Consider the following 24,249-nt stretch of genomic DNA (forward strand, 5'->3'; position numbering starts at 1 on the left):
GAGAACATATACCAACTTCACAGTCACAGTCCCATGGTCAAGAATCACAGCGAGTCAGTGATATGCTCTGCTTGGTCTCACACGTGTTCTCACTTACACTCTTTTTTCATGCGCTCTCATCCTCTTGAATCTTCCTGTGGGATTGAAAGGTTCTATATTTTGTGCAACCTTGTTGTGACTTCTTGTTTCTCATTGGGTGTATTGATTGTTGTGCTCCAAGGTAATTCAAGCAGACTCTCCAATGCTAGTTTCATTAGCAAGGTTAGACTATCTTGAATTCAGTGACTGGGGAAGATATGCCTGTGAATTTTAAGTCCAGAAGTTTTGGAGGATGGAGTTTTGTCCATATTTATGAAAAACAGGTTATTTAAAAAAGATAAAATAACATTTCATTATTTAAAATGAATGTTTCACCTCAAGGCTACTTACTCTGAGATCTGATAACATCTCACCAAGACAAAAAAACAAGTCCTGTATTGAGATTTACTGTTTTTTGGCCTCAATTCAGCGATCTGCATCTAATTGGTTCTATTCCAGTTTTTATATTGTACAGTTTATGGTAATACTGGAGGGTTTTCTTCAGTGGCATCTTAAGTGACCTGAATAACATCTATCATGTTATTTTCTTCTGTAATCCTTTTTCTGAAGGCCTTAGACCATCCTCTGTAGAAGTTCCATCTTCTGTACAAAAAAGTGTTATACATTATACTTAAGAAACAGAATTTTTTGACCTTTTTCATCTAGTGATTTTTAAGCACTAATTTAAAATCAATGTCTCAATGATGGGCATGAAATGATGCCTATATTAGACTGTTGGTACCCTAGTAAGGAGTTTATTAATTTTCCTCATTGTACCAGAATATGAACTGAAGTTAAATGACTTGTGAAGAGAATTGGGGACATTGCGTTCCATTGCATAACTCAAGCATTCAGTCTTAAAATATATATATCAGCTTTTAACATCATTACAGAAATACTGGCTAAAATAAGTATGGGTGGTGGGCTTAATAAGCTTCTCCCCTTTGATATTTGTTGCCAACACTTGTAATGTTTCCTTCTGTTGTTATTGTAGGGAAAATCTGAATCAGGCAGCATATATAAATTGTATGAGCTTAAATTGGATCCTGACAATACTGCCTTAAAAATGTGTTGTTGACTTTGGATTTGATAGCTAAGCAATGCTGATGCCTTTGTGTATTAGTAGGGAGAGCTCAAAGAGAATTTATAGTTTAGATGACGTGCTTAACATAGCTGCATCAACCTGGTGATTAGTTTAATTAGATGATGTGATGCTAGCCCACTTTTTTCTGATTTGTTTACATTTATATTACTTGTGTGCTTAATTTTATTGCTAGAAGGCATAAGAATAGAAACTTGCCTAGTTCCATATTTCTTTTCCAGTCATCGTTATTCAGCAGCTGAACTAGAGACAGTTCTATGTCATAGAACAGGAAAAAAAAGACGGTGCATTTCTGAAGAAAAGTTTCTGCAAATTATGTAGTGCAGACTGTTTGTGGGTCAAGGGTGGAGAGCAGCAGATCAATGATCAACCTCAAGACTAACTACATAATAAAAGTTTGGTCCTCAAAGTGTCATCTTTTACAGAACAAGTGCTTTGAGTCCCTGAGAAATGGGAATCTCAGCTTATAAAGGCTCTTTGTAGTAACAACTCAATCCTGGTGGAAGAGTTTTCTATACGCAGTAGTGCTGATGCAGTCTCCATCAGCTGTGCTGGGGATGCACAAAAGTATTCCTTTTCAGTCGTCCCCAGAGACTGTCCCTGGACTCCTGCGGCCATGCCAGGCTGTCCCACGGCTGTGTGCCATCTTCCCTTCAGGCTGACACAGCGTTGACTGGGCTTTCTGAAGTTTAGCAGGAGCCTGGTGTTGAGTGCCCTCCCTCAGTCTCCTGGGACACCCTCTAGAGAATAACCTCTTTTATTGTCATCTTCTGGGACTTTTTTAGTTCTGTAGGTTATATAGGTGAAGGGGACAGAAACTTCAGGCTACTGCATTTGCCTTCAGTTCTTAACATTATTAAAAGCCATTAGGGAGGAGGAGGCCAGTTTCTCTTTTGGTGGTTGAATTAAACAAGACTCTGGCTTCCTTCCTAGGTACTTGTTTCTAAAAGTTACTCTTAGTCTATATGGAGAAAGAATATTCTCTTTATGGAGATCTTTGGAGCAAGCTGTTCTTACGCTTCGCCTCAGTTTCTCTCTGAACTTCGCAGAACAAGCTGCTCAGAAATACCTTAGAGGGACTTTGAACTGTTGCAGTGCATCTGTTTTTCATGGTGTTAGATTACAAGTCTTCGAGATTGGTTAAGCATCCGAGGACGAGTCAAAGGGGCAGTCGTCTTTGTTCAGAAAGTGTCGAGTTGTATTAAGCACTATGGAATATCCTGCTGTGGTATAAGTAGTTATTTCACTACCAGAGAGAAAGTTTCCGTAGGGACTAAAAATCTTAGCTTTTATGTCTGGGGAATGTCTCCTTTATCAAATATTTGTGAGAATAAGTAAAAATATTTTTTTATTAAAATGCCATGTTTCATTATACTATTCCTAAATTATCTGTTTTCTTACATCATGGAACTACTTATTTGTTCCCAATGTCTGTGTATGCTTAAGCAGAATCCTTAATTTTTCAAGGAAATATTTTTAAATATTTGTTTTATCTTGCAGGAACAAATGTAAATATCTGTGAACAGTTATATACACATACATACTCAGTTAACAACAGAATTTCTTACTGTATTTTGTTCAGCTGTTTGGCTGTATTAACTCGTCTATATATACAACAAGGTGGTTAGGAGGAGGGGCAATAAGGCAGGAATAGACCTTAAGCTGCCTGCAGTGTAGCTCTGGGTACTTTTCTGATACTGGTGCTCAGAGCCTGGCTGGCTGCTGCCAAGTCTGCACCTGCAGTGCTGCTTGATTGAAACTCTACATGTATTCCTCTTAATAAGAACAAATAAACAATATATTCTGTTATTTACCAAACACCAGGATTACTTCAAAACCATCAGTAGCAATCCCTCCTCTGTGCTAATATTCTGTCATTTCTGCCTCATGCACAGAGGATGCTCAGGCTTCATTCCTCAGCAGAAATGCCACCTATATCTCTATGCTCTACCTTGGGTTTAAGTTGCTGTTTGGAACCCGTACTCAAAATGCATATCTGGTATTTTGATTATGAATTGTCACGTAAACAGAGTGATTGATTAAAGTAATTTACATAGAAGCATTTGTGGTGTTTCTGAGCAAAGGACAATAGAAGCACATGGCACTTAATTACATTGCTTAACAATAAACAAGTTAAACCATTTTAAAAAAAGATGAATGCCATACTTAAGTGCAATTACATTTCTATGGTTTGAAATGTTTTACACACTGTATATATTAGAGGGGCAGAGATATTAACACTTCTGTACATGCAAAGGTGCTGACAGATTTCAGATGCTACAAGGCAGGCTTTTGTAACCGCTGTCCGCTTATTGCTTGCAAAGGGAACTCGTTTAATGTAATGTGCTGTTAATCTGAGCTCATTTACTTGTATGCAACTGCATTTGCATACATACTTCTCAGAACTGATTGAGAACATGAGGACTAGTGGTCCTGATTTGGTAAATTGTTGCATATAAACAGGATTTGCATTCAAATTAGTGTTTTATATCACAGCCTGATTATACATCCCATTTTAATAATGTTGAATGAATGGTAGTGGTAGATTTCAGAAAGCCACTCCTCTGATTATATGTTCCAATTCTAAATTTAATTTAAAATGTCTCTCTTCCCTTTTTTTCTCCTTTGCTGAAATTTAGTAACAGACCTGGAGTTTCTTCTCCCATTAAATAACATGTATGCATCTATAACAAATCATTATACCTTCCAAATTACATTCAATAATTTGTTTAATAAAAGCCTGTCATACTTGTGTATGCTTGTGTATTCCTGTGGGAGTGTAATGGAAGAGCAACTGAACCCCACAGTGTTCATCATCTACTTCTTGCAGAATAGAAGAGGATAAGTCTACAGAGATAAATGGGATGAGGTGCAGAGTTCCCCAACTGAACTCTGAGCAAGTCTGTATGTCCAGAGGACACTGTTCACTACTGGGCAAAAACGCTACCTCAGTTCTTTTCAGCAATTATAGCTACATCATTGTGGTGCAGCTCTCCATTCTCACTCTGAATTACAAATAAAAAAGAAGATAATAAAATTGTGAGGATAACTGTTCGACTACATCCAAAATAAAAACCAAGGTTAGTTTTAATGAGGAGCAGTTTTCCAATCTAGTTTGCCATCTGACTTCCACCAATTCAGTGCCACAGCAGTGGCATAACTCAGAGAGGTGTGTGGAGGGTAGTTCTCCCATATATTCCATGCTTGCACACCTAGGCATCTTCGCTGTTGCCTTTTCTGAACTGGTGTGACAAAAGCCTGTCTTCCGTCCTACTCTGTACAGCAGCAACACATCCTCTCAACTACTGTTGGGATGGTACAGCTTCTCCATTTTTCTGTGCTCAGATTTGTAAGTATTATAATGGAGCACAATTAATTTCCTGAAGACAGCTCATTTCTTTTTTCAATCCATGAGTTTGAAGAAAATATATGAAATAAGATGGTTTCAGTGCCATAAATTAAGTAAAGCATTATAACCTAATTGCCCTATGTTAACAGAGTATTTTTTTCTGTTGCCTAGCAATGAGATTTACCTTGAGATTCACCATGTGCTTAAGATTCCATTACTAATGTCTGTTTTCAGAGGTGTGTAACTAATAAAAATCATTACTTGTAGGACAATCCAGAAAGTGCATGTTGAAAGTTCTTTTTGTTGTTATGGGATCACTTACTAAGGAAGCTTGAGGCAGAAAGCTCTGGTGCCTTCTGATTTCTCTACTCCTTCTCCCATTCTGCTATACATGGTAAATTTTGAAAGTAACTTCTTGAGCAACAATTGCTTTGTGTGTTTTTGAAGCAGTAAGCAGTTTATAAAAGCGTTCTTTTACTTTAAAGGTTATATATGGAGATGTTTTTACCAAGGTGGCTACCTCTGCTTAGAAGAGCAGCAACTGTTTTGTGCTTCCCCACAAAAGTGAACGCCTAGGAAAGGGTTTGAGCATTGGCCGTTGAGGTCTTCTCCATTAGCATTCCACGTAGTAGTAGAATAGGTCTAGATGTTTTCTTTGGGGAACTGTAATGCTTGCTAGGTAGGAGAATCACATGGAGTGTGATGAAGGACACTAGTGCTTGAAGAGGAAAGTATAGGACAGGCCCAGAAAATCACCTTGTTCCACAAGAGGAGCTAGCTTAAAGTTAGGGCCAGCAAGTATATGCAAAACGAGACAGCTTTTAGCTATGGGGAAAAAAAAAGAGTGTATTTATTTTTTATTCCGGTTATCTCTGATAAGGGTGGAGTTTGGATTGTCTTGCACTACTCTATGAGGCAGTGTTGTACCTAAAAGGACTTGAAGTTGAGCTCGTGGAGGAAAGGGCTGAAAACTACTCAATATCCAAGTTTTTTGAAGAACCAAATGTTTTTGGCAGACAAAGTGATTGGAAACTGTGTCAGAATGATAGTAGTGCTATGCCACTCATAGATGTGTTTCAGGACTGCATCTTGCTGCAAGGCAGAAAGCAAAAAATCAGTTTATTCATAGTTTCTGTAGAAGTATTTAAGGAAGGAAAATATGATTACTGGACTTGTAAATTTGGACTTAACAAAAGATGCCAGGATCAGCCTATATGAAGACATGAGGGGGGGAATGTATTTTGAGTTAATCCTTTGACATGATGGGGGGAATGTATTTTGAGTTAATCCTTTTTAAAAAGTAAAACCCTCTCTATCTTAGCATTTCAAAATGGTTGTGATTATTATGAAAGATTTGGTTTTGCATATTGAAATGTATGCACTTAGCTATTTATAGAGGATATGTGTGTTTAGTTGCAAATATTTAAGGAACTTGACTTTACTCATGTTGTAAACTACTACTACTTTTTAATGTCTATATAATTTCAATTTGTCACCTTTATAATGGTTAATTTTTAATTAAGAAACATAGAAATTTGAAGTTTGTGCCTTCAAGTGAGCAAAATACTTTTCACTGGAAAAGGAGGCATTCACCAGTGCTGGCATTTATCTTGCTTTATAACTAAGCAAGATTAGTTAAGAGAAACAAAGTAAAAACCAGATTTTAGATAAACTGACTTCTTTACCCCATGCTTATGTTTCAGTACCTACATTTGTGCACATATATGTAATTTTTCTTTGGGGTTATGTAGTCTCAATAAGTTTATGAATGCTAATTACTTTTAGAAATCTGCTAGGTATATGTTATATTTTAACAAAATATAGATATTATAAAATAATATAGATATTATAGATAATATAGATCAATATTAAATGTGGAAGAGTAAAGTGCAGTGTTTGCTGTGGTTAACATAAGTAGCATTTCCTGTTTAGCTAGACTGTCTTGGGCACCATTTAGTGCTCCTGCAGCCTTTGTATAGAAAATGAGGAAAGGGAGGTGTGCCTGAGAGTCCCTAATTTAGATGTTTAAAGTTAGCATTTGCAGCTAACCTGCTTCTCCATCACCCTTCCCCATAAGTGCTCCGAAATCATCCATCTTCATCAGTCTGCCTGGAAAAAATTCCATTTCTCACTGGAGTGCCACATGAGGTTAGTGGTCTGGATTTCACATCGCTTCTGCTTCCCCAGAAGATCATAATCTGTACAAGAACTGAATGAAAATGCATGAGTGTTCCCCTGACAGGGTCTAACATTCTGGGACAGCAACTGGGGGACTGGCAAAATGTCAATTGTTCTTGCTGTTAAAACCACTCTGAGAGAACGTGTAAAATAAAAGAGGAAGTAAAATCCTACCCGTTTGGCATTTTCCTGTATTAAAGCAGCTCATAGACTGTTGTATCTTATACCTGTTGTATGAATCAGAAACATACCATATAATTGCATTATGTCTGTGTGGAGAGAAAAATGAGGGGGAGACATTTGTGGGTCTTTGTTTTTAAGGTGGTTATGATTTCTAAAGCTTCTGTACTGCAGAGGCAAAAGACCTTATAGCATTACTGCTGGCTAGTAAGAGTGCACTGGTACTAACCTGCGCCATGTCAGAATTGAATCGAGGATCTGCCGAAGCTTAGTTAAACCGTTGGGAAATGTTTAGGTGAACTATAGCTTGGCTTTACATTATGTAGACTAGACCTAGGACTGTTTCTGTTCTCATGAAGAGAACGTGCATTGCAGTACAGAGAGCCCCTGAGAGAGTTATTTGGCTCTCCTGGAAATCTGTCCTGGTAAAGAATGTAAATAATCATAGCATTCTCACATTTGAGCCCAATTAATAGTCACTCTCATTTGATGCCTGGCAGCCAGTAAACTTTTTTTGTTGTGTGATGTCATATGCGTGTTGTATAATTATGCCTGGTGATTTTCATTTAACAAACCTGCTGACGTGGTTTTTTTTTCTTTCTCCCAACAGCTCTTTTTCCTAGAAAAAATTCAGTACCGATAGGTCTCCATGTACGAATAACTTCGCAACAATAAACCAGAAAAAAAATTACTAAAGATTTATATGTAGTTTCAAAGAAATGATAAGAAGCAAGCAAAATTGGTTTTAAATTAATGGAAAAAATTCCTAAGTCGTATTTGTTGCACAAAACCCAGAATTTTAGCCTGGATTTTACCTAACATTTGCTTCTAAGCTGTGATTAAGCAGCTGCAAAGTAAAAGTCTTAAATTAAGTTGTTGCTACTTTTTTGGGGGGAAAGAGTTCAATAGGGATTATGCTCATATAGTTAATTATAAAGTTATGCTCATAGTTTTGAGTGATCAGCAAAGATTGTATCTCTTAGAAAAATAATGTCTTCATCCTGTACTGAAAGTGTGACTAAAAGGGCATCTTAGTATCATTCTTTTGAGGTGTCCTTGGTTCACTTGTTTTACATTGTGTTTTATTGCAGTCCTTGTTTCCTATAAAGTGCCTTAAATAAAAACACTTCAAACTTCCAACATACCTTTTTATTGTTGTCTTCTAGGTTGACTGGGGTCAACTGGACTATTTAGTAATTGACATGCCACCTGGGACTGGAGATGTACAGCTGTCCGTCTCACAGAATATTCCGATTGCAGGTACATGTATTGCTTGACTGTTCCAGAGATTTGAAGTTTAAGTCTAGTAGCTTTAGAAAAATGTTATTTTAAAATGCAGGTCAAAAATTCTTTTAATTGTCTTTCTAACACACTAAGAAACTGTTCTGTCAGTAGTGGTTCTGTCATGAAAAATACTGTCAGTAATTTAATTTAAAAAATTACTGTCAGTAATTTTTAACATGTTAGCGTTATGATTGTGTTACTTTTAAGCTAAGTTTTGAAAAGATTGAGAAGTCAAGTATAGTAGCTCTCTGGAAGGAAAGGCAGTCATGTGAAAAACTGGTAAGTTTAGAAGTATAAAAGATTTTCTTTGTCTGTACCTACTGCATAGTAAGGCTAATATAATAAAATAATTTGTCTTCATGATTGCTTTTTAATTAGAAGCTGACAAACATAGATAAACTATGCAGCACTGTAATACACTAATGCATTCTTTTTCCTCTAGTGTTATGAATTTTACTTTTTGTAGGGGATTTAAACTTTGACAGATCAATCTTGAGATGTGTAGGCTGCCCTCTAATCTCATAGGTTTCAGGAGGAGTTAGAAATGCTGTGGAGCATCTCATGAGACCTGATAGACTGTAATGGTTTTTTACCTGTCCGACATACTTCAACAGAAGCAGTTGTCAATAGCCAACACAGTCAATGTTAGGAACTCCGTGGTAAAAGAGACAAAGCAATCCTTATGGTTTCAGGAATAATTTAATAATTGCTGTGGCTCTTCACCAGGAGGGTAGTGCAGCACTGGAACATGTTACCCAAGGAGTCTGTGGGATCTCCATCCTTGGCAGTTGTCCAGATTGTACTAGACAAAGCCCTATTGGCCTTATCTACTGTTGCCAATAGGTGACCTCTAGAGACCTTTTCCAACCAGAAATTGTGTGATTCTGAATTACTAAGTAATCAGCGGGACTGCTTGCTGCGCTTCTTGTGATATCAGATGAATATGTTGATACAAAACCAAAATGGTAGCATCTTTTACTACTCTCATTCTTTTCCGAGTGCAGACTAGCTCATGTGCACAGGAAGGCCCTGGTTCCCTCCGACACTCCTTTCTCTCTGCACTTTGGTGGCAGTAATGCACTGAAGTGAAGCCACTAAATATTAAATTTGCAGAACTATTTCACTTGCATGTAGAACTCTTTCCAGGCTGCCTGATAAGTTTAACAAATAAAGAATTGTATATCTCTAAAAGTTCATAGGATAGGACAGGATAAAAAGGTTAGCTACAAGTATAGATAGAAAGATTGGTGTGTGTTATACACGTGCCCACATATAAAAGCACTAGAGCTAATGAATTTTGGGACATACACCCTGGTTTCACAGCAAAACCATCACCACTGTTACAGCACAGTGAAGTCTACAGGAATGAAAGGAGCCCTTTAACAATCAGGCAGCACCTTGTATCTTTTCCTTTACACAGTCTTGTCTCAGCTGCAATTGTACATGATAACCACGGTTACCCATATATCTACAAGCCAAAATTTTTGACAAATAGTGAAATTTAGTATTAAGGCTGTGTGGTGGTACCTCATAATCTTCCATGCTGTCAACTTCAGAAAAACTTAAATCTTTTGGCATATAAAACTCAAATATTAGAGAATGCGTTAGAGAACAGCTGTACCACTATTGCCCCAAAATTGTTAATAACCATGGGAGGTTCTCTCTGCTGTCTGTGTTGAGTGGTGGAAGGAAGCAAATCAACAGAGTTGTGATGAAGGATTTAATGAATTTTTCCCATAAGAAGTAGAAGAGGAGGCTTCTGTTGCCTTAGCTTATCTGTGACCTGGAACAAATTATGAAAAACAAACCATGATTCATACCCATTTTCTGAAATACAGTGCTTAGTAAGTTGTATGTGTGAGTAGCAAAGCAGGAGGGCCTCTTACTCCCAGGGTTTTAAGCAATGAGGTGAAGCATGACAGTGGTACGGAAGTTTTTGGTAAGGTAGAATTTCACATTAAGTCTTGTACATAAGGACAGTAAAATTATGAAATCAAAGACGTGTGGCTTTATCTTTGTGGATTATGCTTTTTTTTAAAGTATGGTGTGTATAGATAATTGCGATTCACTACAGTGCACCTAAATGTCCTAATTTAACATAGAAAAGGTCATTAGACTCTTGATCTTCAAGAGACTTTTTGTGCCCTTTTCTGACAGAAGTCTTCAGAAGTGTGAGTGGTTGTGGTGTTGGTGCACTGGGTTCTCTGGGACAGAGAGGTGATGGAGGAAAGTACTTTAATGCTGTATTTCTTCTAAGTTTTGCTGAGGTCTGTGTTTGGAAGGTCACAAGATCTTTCTAACTGATGCAGCACATCAGTAAATGGAAACCTTTATTTTTTTTCTTAATACTTACATCTTCTTAGAATGTAATAGATGTTAACAAAAGCAAAACAAGTTAAAAAAAAAAAAGCTGGATTTTCTTGCTAAGGACAGCAATGTCCTCATTCTTGTGTGGGTGTAACAAAGTAAAGAATTAAGAGTAAAAATTTTTATTCAGTATTTTAATTAGTTTTCCATATGACTGTCAGAAACCTGTGGTTCTCATACCTGTTCAATCAGGTTTTGAGGCAAGTCAAAGTAGACAAGATGTTGATTTAAAAAAGAAAAGGAAGTCAGGTTTAAAACAGCAGACAATGCAGATTTTCTTGATATGCCGTAAAAGGGGATAAATTCTTACCCATGTGTCTCTTTAAACTCTTCACTATGGCTTTCTGGCTTTTTTTTTTTTTTTTGGTACAAGTATGGGCTTTTACGAATTCCTAACTGAAGACAGCATTTTGATTTGAATTCTGAAATGGCTTCACATTGTTACCACAGTTGCTCAGTTCAGCTTATTACTTTGTCAATCCTAACTTCATAAAATTAGGAGTGATAGCATCACTTTACATTTGTCTTTTCCATTAGTTGGTTTTGTTGAGCATGTTGAGGTTTAAAAAAATAAGTGTTTAAAAAAATAAGTGTATTGTGCTTTTGATGAAGACAAAACGCAGCAGACAAGAAGTGATAAGATTTGTAATTCCCTGTGTTCTTACTGGCTCAATGAATTTTAGTGATTTATAAAGAATTTCCTCTGTTGTGTATTGTGAGTATTTTTCATTCTCGTTGGAAGGGCTTCTTTTTGTGTATTACAGCTTGAACTGCGCTTTCTTCTTTTACTCTTGTTTCTTGGTTTCTGTCTATTTGACAGTCCATAGCCTTGTTTAGCATGCCTTTATTTTCTTCAACCTTGTTCCTTTCAAGTGTACAGAAGGTAGTGTTACAAATCTTGATGATGATGTCTTTAGAGCAGTCTACAGAATTCTGCTGGTTTTGTAGGCTCCATCTTCATTTGCAATTCATGTTTCTAAGCTGTGTGTTGTCTTATTTTTTTACATAAAGTATTTGGTGTTCTGCCATTCTGTTCCCTCTCCAGTTTTCTTATTCTTTCTTTATCCTTTGAGGATGCCTTGGACAGTCATGGTATTAGTGGCATAATTTCTCTTTTTCCTCAGAAACAGCACATATATCTTAGTTAAGTACATTTAGAAGTGCATTATCTAGTTTGCATGAAAGTTGTACTTTGATTTGCATGCATGCATATGTGAGATACAGTATTTGCATTACGGTTTCTTCATTATTTATCTGTTGCTTCCTAGGGATAGACATTGTAGAAAATTTTTATTCTGTCTCTAAATAAATTCACAGAACCTGCACACATAGTTTTGCCAGCCACTTACAGATTTTTCTGCGAGTGTGAGAAAGAGCAGTGGTAAAGGTGTTTTGTTTGGGGCGGGTTTGCCCAGATGGGGCATGAAAAACTGTAGCATTGCAACATCTGACAATGAGAGGGACTGATAGGGTGTGTGAAATAGTATTGGGTTTTAATTTTAGAAGACTTTTTTGTATCCTGCATCATAGGTACTATAATTTTCTTGAGTCAAAAAGAGATTAGAGCAATGCCTAATGGGTAAAAACAACAAAACAAAATATGTCTTATAATTCTGATTGTCATTTAAGAGAATATCAGGCTCACACAACTTCAGCTGGAGTGACAGTTTTGTGTGGGTACTTTTCCTTCTTTAAAAGAAGATAAAAAAGGAAACTACTCTGACTTCCATTTTTTATTTTATTATTCTTAGTCACCTTATAAGGATGCATCTTATTTAGCATATTATTCTTTAATCATCCGTAACTTTTCTCATGTTGCAGTCATTCTTCAAAAAACTAGTAAATGAGAAATGAAAAGATAGCTTTAAAATATGATATATATTTCTCTTTTACTTCCTTCAGATGCAAGTCCGCTTTCCAGATAGAAATCCAGGGTCAGTCTGGAGAAAAAGCCTTTGTTTATGGTCTGTTGTTACTTAATTTGTACTTAGTTCTACTTCTTTACTTGTACTTTGTTCTTCTGTTTCACGTTTTGCGTGAGATGTCCAGAAGTGGGTTCTTTATCATGGATTGAACATGCACACTTGGGAAAGTTGGAAGTGTCCTTACACGTTTTCCAGCTTTTAAAACATAGGGGGTTTCAGATGATATTATGATGTTTGATGTTGAGATATAGTGTAGACTAATGATATTATGAAGAATAAGGCTTGTGATTCCTTTGCATTACCTAGCTGCTAAATTGAGAAATCTAAGTGTGTGTATTTGTTCAATTATTTAGATAAAGGAGCCGTAAATCAAATGAATAAGTAATATCGGCAATGGAGTATTAGCCTCCCTAAACACTGGGAGAGAAGTTTATCATTCTGTCCCTTTGGAGTGCGAAGGCTGCGCAGGCAGCAGCAAGGGCACCTCTGTTGGAGAGGCAGTCCCAGGGCCCTGCTGGTACAAGTGTTTCTTCCTCGTGGAGAAGCTGCATTGTGGGGGCTGACCGTTAAATAAATTAGGCTGTCTACTGCCCTTTCTTTATTAATGTTAAAGTGAAGTCTGTGTTAGTGAAGTGTGACAGCTTGACAGCTCTAGAGACTGACACTCTGTCTCAGCTGCCAGAACTGACTCCAGGTTAATACTGGAATAGTTTCATTTGCTAAACTTTGTCATATCACTCTTTTCTTTGGATATCGAGATGCCATGGCAGTGAAAACAGTTAGAAATATACACCTGTCCAGTGGGAAGTGGACTGAGACAACCAAATAATTTCACATCTTACTGAACAATCTTTTAATAATTACAGTAGTGAGCATTGGACTGAACTGTGTTTACAGAGGAGGCCTAAAGGTAAAAGGCTTTGTATTTTATATCAGTGCTCTTAATTTTCCCACCTTTTGGAAGTAACATATTTTTGGTTTTTTTTCCCACACAAAGTATATATTATTATACTCTTACAATAATAAGCTGTAAAAAGGCTGCTAATAAGAATCTGAAAAGACAATTAGTCAAGATAAGCGGAGTGAAAGCTATTTTGTGTTTTTTCTCAAGTTTTATAAAAGCAGAAGCATTGCCATTGCTAGTCATACAGGGAATTACTTTTGTCACCTTTTAGACTTAAAATCAACATAGTACAGAGTTCCTACCATCTTTTTGTTGCCTTATCCTATAAACGGTGTAATTTTTCCTAATGATTGTATCTTTCAGCAATATGTAGATCTTAATTATCTCCTGAATGCCTTTTGCAGATAAAGCTGAAATATTTACCAAAGGAGTTTTTGTAACTTCAAATATGAATTTTCAAAGAACTGTGATTAATAAGGTTTCTTTGACGGCAGTGTTTTGATAGATAGGTTAAAATAAAAACAGAAAGCATATTTCTGTCTTTACTGATTAAGCGTTAAAAGTCTTATTTCTATTCAAATAAGTACATTGAAGAGGAAAGAGTAGAGGGATGCCATCAACTTGACATTTTTAAATTCTGACATACCAAACTGGTGAACCACGCTATTTACTCATATTTATGTCAGTGTCACACAGACCAGGGTGTAGCCTTGTACACAACTGTTTTGTAGCAGTGTGTGGGACTTAGGAGAACCGGATCCTGCCTCAACATACAATAATGTAAAAGAACAGGACGTTCCAGGTGATGAGTAGATTGTCTGTTCAGAAATGAGCATTAAAAACAGCAATAAATATAATTTCAAATCAGATTTTTAAAAAGAAAACACCGTTGATGGTTTAAAAAATTATGCATGAATTTGCGTGAAAAAGAATTGTGATTTGTGAGAGAAAGGTGTCTTTTTAAATTAAATGAAATTGCAAGCTGAGTAGGTATGGTGCTGTTCTCTTGTCTTTTCTGAAGAGAAATGATCAAAAAAACCTCAATGCTGCAGTACAAGTTGCATATAGCATACAGTTTAAGATTAGAGGTGTATCTGTATTCTGTCATTGCTCTTCGTGTAAGTGTCTGTTTGCCCCTTGTTGAATATCTCTGATGCAAATCACAGTTGCAAGGCATCTGATCTTCTTTCCTTTTAGTTTAACAATAATATACAGTGTTTTTCTCCATTTCTGAGCTTGCTTTCTTCTTTTATGGAGGAGGTACATCATTAGTTTCTACAGTAAATTTTTGAAGGTATTTTATGGAAGCCATCTGGGTAATAGTAAATTTTACTTGATCTATTTTTGAATGGCAAATATTTTTAATATCAGATTTTTATGTAGATTTACTCTTTCTTCCATGCTGTATTTTGGTATTTTAAATAACTGCAGGAAAGGAAAGGCACATAGGTTTAGGATAGATTGAAAAACAAATAAACTTAGTCACACCAGTGGGGATTTTAAAATAGTTCTTTCTGTTCATCCAAATATAATTTGTATGCTGAAATAGTTTGCTTCTGTTGTCAGAAAAAATGTAGTTGACAAATGCAAATTATCGTCAGGGTTATCTTAGCTTTGGACACTCCTGGTACTTCTTTATGAAGTGGCAGACCCAGTAGACTCTGTAAACTTAATTTAAAGACCAAAATACAGTATGAGTTTACACATTAATGCCTCACAGTCTTTCGATATAAATTTAAATTTAACTCTTGGCTCATGGAGATTGATTTAACACACATTTCCTGTCCAAGCTGGAGTGATAGTATATTCAGTGCAAGTTCTTTAAATTTTATCATTCCTGAAAAATAGTTTCCAGGTATTGGGGAAAAAAGCTGTGAAGTATGGAGGCTTTGAAAACTGAGGTTGTCTGAGGTCTGGCAACAGTGGCTAAGTGTATGTTAAGTACTAGATTAGCTGCAATTGCCTTGGTTTTTTTAGACCAATTATTCTGAATAGGAAAAATAAACGAGCATAGTATTCAGCTGACAATTGCAAAAGATGAGAGAAATCCATATGAATAATGGTACTGCATTCTCTCCTCTAGCTATTTCTTCTGAAAAATAAAAGTTTAAATCTGCCGCTTGCCACCCCCACCTCTGGGGGGAAAAAAGTAAAAAACAGGATAGTTTTTGGAGGTGATTGAAGTAGTCTCAGTGTTGTCTTTTTTGTGGAGTAGAATCACTCTTTTACCTAGTTCTCCTCTTTGGATTAGGACCTCTCATTAAAAAAAAAAAAAATCATTTGTCAAAAGAGACTATTTGGACTTTGCTCTTGCCTAGTACAATGCTCGTTATAATCTGGACATGATTGGCAAATGCCCTTGAAAGCAGGAGGTGGAATGGAGTAGAGCAGAAAAATGCTAATTCAGATAGCTAAGGAAAAGTGGAAAGTGGCAGAGTGTCTGTGAGGGAGTAGCTTTTTATTTTATGCCTATACTTTGCAAATAATGCTTGTTCACATATGTCATTACAAATGTTTTCAGTGTTTTCACTGCTAAATAAATATTGCATTGTAAATTGCATTAGTGTGACATATGTACTCAGTTTGCCACGACATTTTAACACAGCGAGAGTTGTCTTTCCACGTCTTTCTCCCTGTGGTCTAGTGTGAAATGGATGTTATAATACCTACTGATCAGTTAGATGAGGGCAGTTTAAGTTCAGGGTGACAGCTTTATCCAGCTTGTGATATTCCTCTGCTCAGTGGCTTCACTGACAGTTCCTCTTGCCAGGAGGAAGGAGCTTGCTCTAAGATTTATGTTTTCTTTTCTTGTGGGCAAGGTGGTAGTGCCCTAGTCTCTAATGACCCGCTAGTTCGTGGGCAGAAGAGGATGTGTGGCTGTGGAAGCATACACTGCTTGAGCAGTTGTTCAAAGACTCCTCCAAGAAGAAGGTAGTGAGCAGGCTGGAGGTGTGACACAGCCAGGATCCAGCCTTTGGGACTGTTCTGAGCTGTATTATGAGTCTCAAGTAAGGATCGCTTAAGGGAAAATCACACTAGTGATTCTTTTAAGTTGCTAGTTGTAATGAGATGTCATGCGCAGAAGTTAAAGGAACTTCTTTATGAGGTTTATCCAAGGAGATGGACTTTTTTTTAATGTTAATGTATCTGTAATCATCGCCAGCTGAAATTCTAGCAAAGACAGAAGTCTTCGTTCTTGCAAAGCCTTGTTCTGCATCTTCAAGTGCACTGTATCTGTAATTGCAGGCACATTTTACCTAGGAAGTAACAAGAAACTGAACAGAAGGTGAGAAGGACTCTGAAGAGACCGATAGTAGAGAAGATTCAGATTCACCAGGCTATTTGTAACTTGAAAGTCTCTCCTAGAAGTTTGAAATTGATGCAGTGGAAAAGGTAGCGAAAGCTACAAAAAGTGCTTGAGTGGTGTGGTCAGATCAGGCCATCCACAGCTGCATTGGGGTCTGAATGTGGTTCCTTGCAAGAGTGTTCAATGCCAGCAGATGCAATTATTAGAAAAATGCAGTATATCTTCTGTGTCTTTATCCTCCGGAACTCTATTTGTCAGTCTTTCTGGTCAGTTACGCTTCACTCCACAGGTTTTGGGGTGGCATTATTTGCTAAGTTAATAAGAATCAGGGTGATATAAGACGCAGTCTAATACTTGTGTGCGGAGGAGTCCCTAATCATCTGTCTGGATGAGATACGCGTTGCCTTCTTCTGAAGTCTGCCTTTGAAGACACTGGAAGGGAAAAAAGAATGTGTAAGAGAGATCCTTTTCATCCTAAGGTAGACCTTCTAAACTGCTACTTATCAGCCACTTTTTAGACCTGGCAGTTTTTCGCCTGGGTACAAATTGACTATAGCTAAGGCTTGGAGAGATTCCACCTTATGCCTTGTAACTGAGAGCATCTAATGCAAACCTTAATGATGCAGTGAATATAGGTGATAGTTTCTATACACAGAAATTGCAGGCTGCTTCAGCGCTTGTAATTTCGTGAACACCAGGCCACCAGAAGGGTGAGTACTAATGTGCTGTCTAGGCACACCTTTCTTTTACTGAGAATTAAGTACCTGGGGTTAAAAAAGAACGGCAAACATCAGTGTTACAGGCTACTGTTAGTTCTGTCTCTATATATAATGCATTCTAAGGATTAAAAATATAATTAGCATAGTTTTTACTAATGCAACATGCATCAGCTTTTTGTCAACTGAAATACAGTGAAGTTACAAAAATAAATGGAATGCATGAATAAGTAGATATGTCAGTTAAACCTAAATGTGCTCAACTTAGATATCCTTAGTATGCTCAAGGCACAGAAATTATTCTTCTGCACAGAACTGCAAACAGAGAATTTGTAGTATATTTTAATGTGCAATGTGACAGCATTATAGTTTCTGCAACTTCTCTGTTCAATTTGTCAGCGTTAGTTTGCCTCATTCAGACAGAGGCTTGTGTAAACATTGCACGTATTGCTTCGAGACACATGCTGTGTGCATTAATTCAGTCATATTTCATTACTTTATTGATCAAAATAACACTCTACTGTTTGATATTCCTGTTAACCATGTAGAGCCAAGATAGCGAAGAAAGTTTGGGCTGTGTTCTTTCTTGCTCTCACTTGAATCACTTTCTGAATTAAACATGCAAACTTATTCAGGGAGGGGAGCACCGTGAAAAGTCTCATTTGCCATATTCGGTTGCTAGTGAAGGAAATAATGCTGCTAATAATTTGAATTCTTGAACTTCAGGTTGGGTTCGCTGGACTAGCAGTTGTACCACAGAAAGAGAAAAGATACTTATTTTAAAGGGCGTTGGTATAATTCAGTACAAGCTGACTGTGAATAAATTTTGTCTGTAATCCAGCTCAGAGTGAAAACAAAAATAGGAGAGACACATCTATTACACCCTCAGCAGCAGCTTTGTGAGCATGTTGGCTTTCATTCTCTGGTAGAAGCCATGCGAGTTGCCCATGAGCATAATTTTAACTCATGTATTTCAGCAGCCAGAGTTTTTTGTACAGGGATTTGGTGTCTGCAGCAGCCTAAACTCTGCAATGTTCCATTCTGTCTTTTTGGTGTTTTGGCTTTTTCCCTTTGGGTGAGGTTCTCTAGCAACAGAATTTGTTAGTCAAAAATATCTCTCCGACAAGCTGCTTGTGGTTCTAGTGGGTGTTTTCATTGTGCATAGCCTCTGTCCTTCATGCCATGCCAATTATTGGATTCTTAAAAAAAAAAAAAGAAGGACCAGCAAATGAAGACTTCAGTTTTATTGACTGCATATTAACTTCTACCTGAAGATCCAGGGAATGCTGAGCCAGCATCTTCAGAGAAGAGTGTGAACAAAAGTGTGAAGCAACTAACGTGAGTGTATACATATAATACACAAATGTCCAATTTTGTTTGACAAGAAAGCAGTAATAAGGATTTTGTCCAAGTATTGAAAGATCTGGACATCATTGAAAGATGAAAAATCATTCTATGTTCTTTATTTTACAAATATGCAGAAAACTCAAGGACATAAAGTCTAAATTACTTATTTGTGGACTGTGCTTCTAGGGAAGGGTACATTAATTTTGTGGAATTAGCCCTACATTTCAGTGTCAGCTGTAAAGTGTAATCCTACACTTCAGTGAAACGAGGAGCTAAGGTGACTTCGAAGTAACTGAAAGGCTTCCACCTTATTCTTTGCGATGCCATTGGAAGCAGGTTGGCTCAGGAAAAATAGCAAATTATTCAGATGCCAGAGTTTTAGTGAACAATAGGGAAATTGCGTTTGCTTGGTACATTACATATGCCATTCAGTTTTTGGACTTGTGTCTAATATTATGTAAGGCAGAGATTGGCAGCTTTTCAGGAACGAGGTGCCAGATTGTATTTTTCTTTCACAAATTAGAGGTTAAGAACGCTAGTTGAAAACATTCAAACGTGCTGGCAGGCAGTGTTTGGAAACGGCTGGCTGTCACGCAGGCAAGATGCCACCCGGCAGCCAGCGTGGGGCCGCTGTGAGAGGCAGGGCTCCCTGTCCCAGCGCTGCCGGAGCTGGGAGTGCTCTTGGGACACCCAGGCTCCCGGTGCTTTGGCCCGCGCCAGCGATGCCAGTGGTGTGTGCCTCTGGAAATCTACCCACCTCTTCCTTCGCTGTGTATGCCAAGGGTTGGGAACTGCAGGCCCAGTAGGAAACTCCGTCCCATGCATCTAAAGTTGTCTGTTGTAATTGCTGTTAATGTGAAGTCTGGCAAAAATTTCTTGTGCGAGGTTGGCTTAACGTGGCTCTGCAGCGATGTTTTTACAACAGATGCTTTGGAGACTGGATGGTCACTGTGAAACCAGAGCTAATCAATTGACCAGTAACATCCTCTTTTACGTTGCATTTTCGTAAAATAGGGATAAGCATGAACAGATTCTTGATGCAAGTTTTGAAAAAATAATATTTGAAACCCCTGAGCATATGCAAAAAGATGCTGTTTATGAAGTGATGTGGAACATTATAATGTCTATATTGGTTTTGTAGGCTGTATTAATCAAGAAGTAATATAGGGTAGTATACGATAGTAACCTGTAGGCTTACTTTAGAATCTAATCTTTGACAAAGAGCTCTAGCTGTTTTCTATGTTTAATAACTCTTGGGAATACTAATTATCAGGTAATCTGGAGCCGTGTCTGAACAGTGAGCAATAGTATACTTTTTTCAAACCTAGTGCAAGTATGCACGAGTTGGCCTCTTATTTTGTGGTATCATTCATACAAACGCACTGTTGTTGCGTCTAGTGTAACATGTTTCATGACTGTGCCTGTCAACGCTTGTATCGGAAAGTGTAGCAGATTCAGAAAGCAACAGTCTGATCGCAGGCAGCTGCCTCTTGATTTTAGGACAAGGCTTATTGTTAAATCAAAAGCTTTCAAATGTAATTATGGCATGGGACAGTTACTGTGTAGATATTCCCAGAGTACCACCTCTGCAACCTGTCAGCATGTGGACCATGTTGTCTTCTGTCCATGGTCATATGACAGCTAGATCAGTTTTCTCATTTAGAAAATATAAATGAGATATCTCCATAGAAAAACTTATGATGAAATATCTAAATTATTTCTATCTCTCCATATCATATGTCAGTGATTTTGGTCATTGCATAATAAAAAAACTAGCATCATTTTCATATTTAATTTATTTTTTTTAAAAGCATATAAATGTGTGACTACTTTTAATTTAGTAGCATGTACTAAATAATCAAAATATTTAACAGTATAATCAGTAATACACATTTTATGGTATTTCATGTTTTCCCAGGAGCTGTGATCATCTCCACTCCGCAAGATGTGGCTTTACTGGATGCACGCAAAGGAGCTGAAATGTTTAGAAAAGTCCATGTACCTGTAAGCCTCCACATTAAAAATACCAGTAGATTATTTTTCCAAAATGTAAAAAAGAATCCATATACTGCAATAGGTGAACAAACCATTCAGGAATCACCTGAATATCATAATTTCTTCTTAAAAAAAAAAAAAAAAAAAGGATTAGACTCCATCTTGTATCTGTATTAGGCGCTTGCTTTAATAGAAGGGAAAGAATTTTCTCAGGCCGATGCCATAATAGTACTCTGTTTCTTTTAAATCAGTTTGTTTAATCACCTGGATGGGTCAAATTGCTTAAACAAGAGTCTCTTAGGAAGTAACATGTGCTTTCCAATTGTACTGCCTTACTACATCCTCATTATGTGTCCTCTTCAGCACTGTCTGTGTTGGAGCTTAAAATCTAAAATTTCTTGAAATGTGGAAAAATCATATATTGGTACATTTTAAGAAGGAAATTTAAGCTTTTGGGGAGACATGCACGTACCTAATAGTCACTTTGCCATTTGAACGGCTCTGTGACTGTCATGCCAAGTAGAAGGTTGTCTATATCACTTTGTTTTTTGTGAGGTTTATAGCTTATGCGGTGGCTTGCTTGTTTGGGAAATGCAAAATTTAAAAATATCCACAATATTCCTATGGATTGGGAAAAAATATTAAACAGGGTGACATCTTTGACTCAATATTTTCTATGTGTGCTACAAGTTGCTAAGTAACTGAATGTTGTACTCTAGAGTATGTTCATGAAGAGATTCATTTTTCATTTGAAATTTGCAGTTGATGAGAAAATATAAACTGAAACACTTCCTTATCTTAAACAGTAAAGAAAACAGGCATTTACTATACTTTAAAAAAGATGTTTTCTTGCTTACCTGTGTGAAGGTCACTTCTACTCTTTATTAAGAAAGGAGATTTCTTTCATAGCTAGTGCTTTGTTAATTTAAAAAATGCAACAGAAACCTTGAAGTTACTGCTTTCCCTTTTTGTTTTAATTTACAGAATACCTTAACAAAAGAAATATGTTGATAAATTCCTTATTGTTAACTATTCTTTAAGCATATTTGCACCAAAATGGAAGTATAGTAGCATTTATCATTTACTACTAGAAGAAAAACAAATATATATAACAGCATAATATGTGGAATGTTTTGTTTTGATTTTATGTTTGGGTTTGCTAAAATTATGCAAAATTATTTTCTTCAAATAAAATTGTGTTCAAGTTGCTACTTTGCTGAATTTTCCATTTGATTTAATGAGAAATTACCAAGATTTCTTTCTAAGTCTGTTTTGTTCAATGTTCTTTGAAAAGGGTGGCCTCTAAGAAAATCATGCATTCTAGGATAGGCTTGGCTGCTATTAATTTGACTACTGGTAGATAAGATATTAAATATGATCTATTTTGATTCATTGGAATTTTCAGATCTTTCTAAATCAAAAGAAAAGTCACAGTGAAGCTGTTGCACCAGATACTGAGTTTGAATGCACTTGAACCAGTCATCAGGCCTTACCTTTTTCATGGTGCTGCTTCATTTTATTCTAACCTTGTATGTACATCAGTATAGACGTATCATTTACTTCAGTGTTAAAGCAGCGCTTGCCTATGTATTATATTTGTAAGTGTCAACTAAATCTGAGGATCTAAAGAAAGTTTAGTTACGTAATTTTTGATGGGCAACTTCAAACCTGAGGTTTACATCAAAGAGGTGGAATCTGTGGGACTGTGCTAAAATTGCGTATCCTGATTATATAATTGACTGGTCTTTAAAAATCTAATCTTTAAAATCTTTAATCTTTAAAAAGCACTTGCAGAGAGTCTACTTTTCAAAGAAGCAGAGAGTCTATAGGTTGCTGAGCTCCAAGTCTTTGAGTATTGCTTATATTGCTTGCTTATATTTAATGAACTGGTGTCTCTCCCTTGTACATACAGGCATACATACACCACCTTCCCCTCACCCCCACAGTCATTAGTTACCAAAGCCTCAAATGACATGTGTAGTATTACCACAGTTAAATCACAATTGTTAACATTGTTTGTTTGTCCTTTACTGCATTGAAATTAGAGTAGAATGATTTGAAGGAACTGATGAAAAGCTGGCAATGAGAGTCAGCATTAGAACCAGGATTACAATGTAAAAGTCTTATTTTCAGTGTTAGGACATAGCCATTAGAAGAGGAGTGCCATCTCTTGTGCAGTGGAGCCCACCTGGTAAGGAAGGAGTTTGCAAAGGTTGCTGACTCCTATCACAAGAAGTTTCAAGATTCTCGCCCATTATGTGAGTTTGGCCATCGTTTTCGTGCATCCCAGAGGCTTGCTCTGGGCAGGTGACCAAAAAAAAGCGAATAAGTTTGAGTATTTAGGAAAAAAATTGCCTATTTTCACCTGCTGAAATTGAGTTCAGTTCAGTATGGTTTACCTTGTCAATCATATCCCTGAAAGAAAAAGACAGGGTTTTAGTTAAATTTGCAACTTTTCTGGTAGTTTCCTTGAATGGGAAGGTTATGTTGTGGATTTCACAGGTTTCAAAAAACTGCTTATGTAAACTCAGCTATGTATTTCCTTCTAAGATGTACTAAAATTGTTTATTTGGCTATGTACTTACTGGTATTTCTGTAGCATCCAGAGTACCTAGCTGAGATTGTGGCTTCATATTGGGAGCAGAAGTTAGATCCAAAAATTGCTTGTTATAAGATGAAAGGTAGGAAGACAGAAGTATTATTGTGCACGTTTACTTGAAGCACTAAAATGTCAAGTGTCTGACTGATGGTTAAGTAGGAAGCTGATGGCAGACTGCGGAACTGTAACTTCAGTCCCCGTCAGATTGGAGTCGGACCTCAGTGCCATCCGTCCTTAAGTACAGTGAATTACTTAAGTGGGTTTCTCAGGAGTTGTCTCCTTGTGTAAAGACAGAGGGCTTTCATTTTCTCACTGGATTTTCTTTAACTTAGATGGTAGTATACTTGATTTCGGCATCGTTTGTTGTGTAACCAAAACATTAATTGAGCATAAGAAATATGTAAACATTCAGAAACTGTGTGTGTGCAGATAATTCATAATGAAAGGTTTCTTCATTTCCTGTTATTTCTTGATAGATGTCTCCTCACTGTTTAAAATAACAATTTGACTAAATGAAATTCGGTTCCGTGCATTATAATTACCCTCTCCTCCGCTACCATAGGTTAGCTCCTGTATTGCAGTGCATCTCATCATACTAGTTTTCATGTCATTACTGAGCCAAGTTTGCCAAGAAGTGTGAAGGGAAAGGAGCTCACTAAGGACTAGAACAGGATTCACACATATTTACAAGATAGTTTGTGTAGACAGTAACAGCTGCTTTGAAGCTTTTCCAGATCTATTACTTGAACAGGGAAATGAGAGTTATTACTGACTTCATTAGTAAGACCTATTACTTTGTCTGTAGATTTAAAAGTTCTGAAGATCGTAGTGAACTCCCTTCCTTCTGTAAATACATCTGCAGAAATACGCATGTTAAAGATACATTTCAGCACTAAAGTTGTGTATGTTTGTACAGAT

At 36.9% G+C, this 24,249-nt stretch overlaps 1 protein-coding gene across 13 annotated transcripts in view; it reads left to right on the forward strand.

Moving 5' to 3' along the window:
- Positions 1 to 24,249, forward strand: part of NUBPL (NUBP iron-sulfur cluster assembly factor, mitochondrial) — a 122,034-nt gene that overhangs the window by 76,757 nt on the left and 21,028 nt on the right. For all 13 annotated transcript variants that reach the window (XM_072864073.1, XM_072864076.1, XM_072864075.1 and 10 more), the window contains 2 exons: positions 8,054 to 8,147; positions 20,656 to 20,741. In XM_072864073.1, the coding sequence (XP_072720174.1) occupies positions 8,054 to 8,147; positions 20,656 to 20,741 (180 nt within the window). The remainder of the gene's footprint in view (positions 1 to 8,053; positions 8,148 to 20,655; positions 20,742 to 24,249) is intronic.

Source organism: Ciconia boyciana, chromosome 6 (assembly GCF_034638445.1).
Source record: "Ciconia boyciana chromosome 6, ASM3463844v1, whole genome shotgun sequence".
Taxonomy (NCBI): domain Eukaryota; kingdom Metazoa; phylum Chordata; class Aves; order Ciconiiformes; family Ciconiidae; genus Ciconia; species Ciconia boyciana.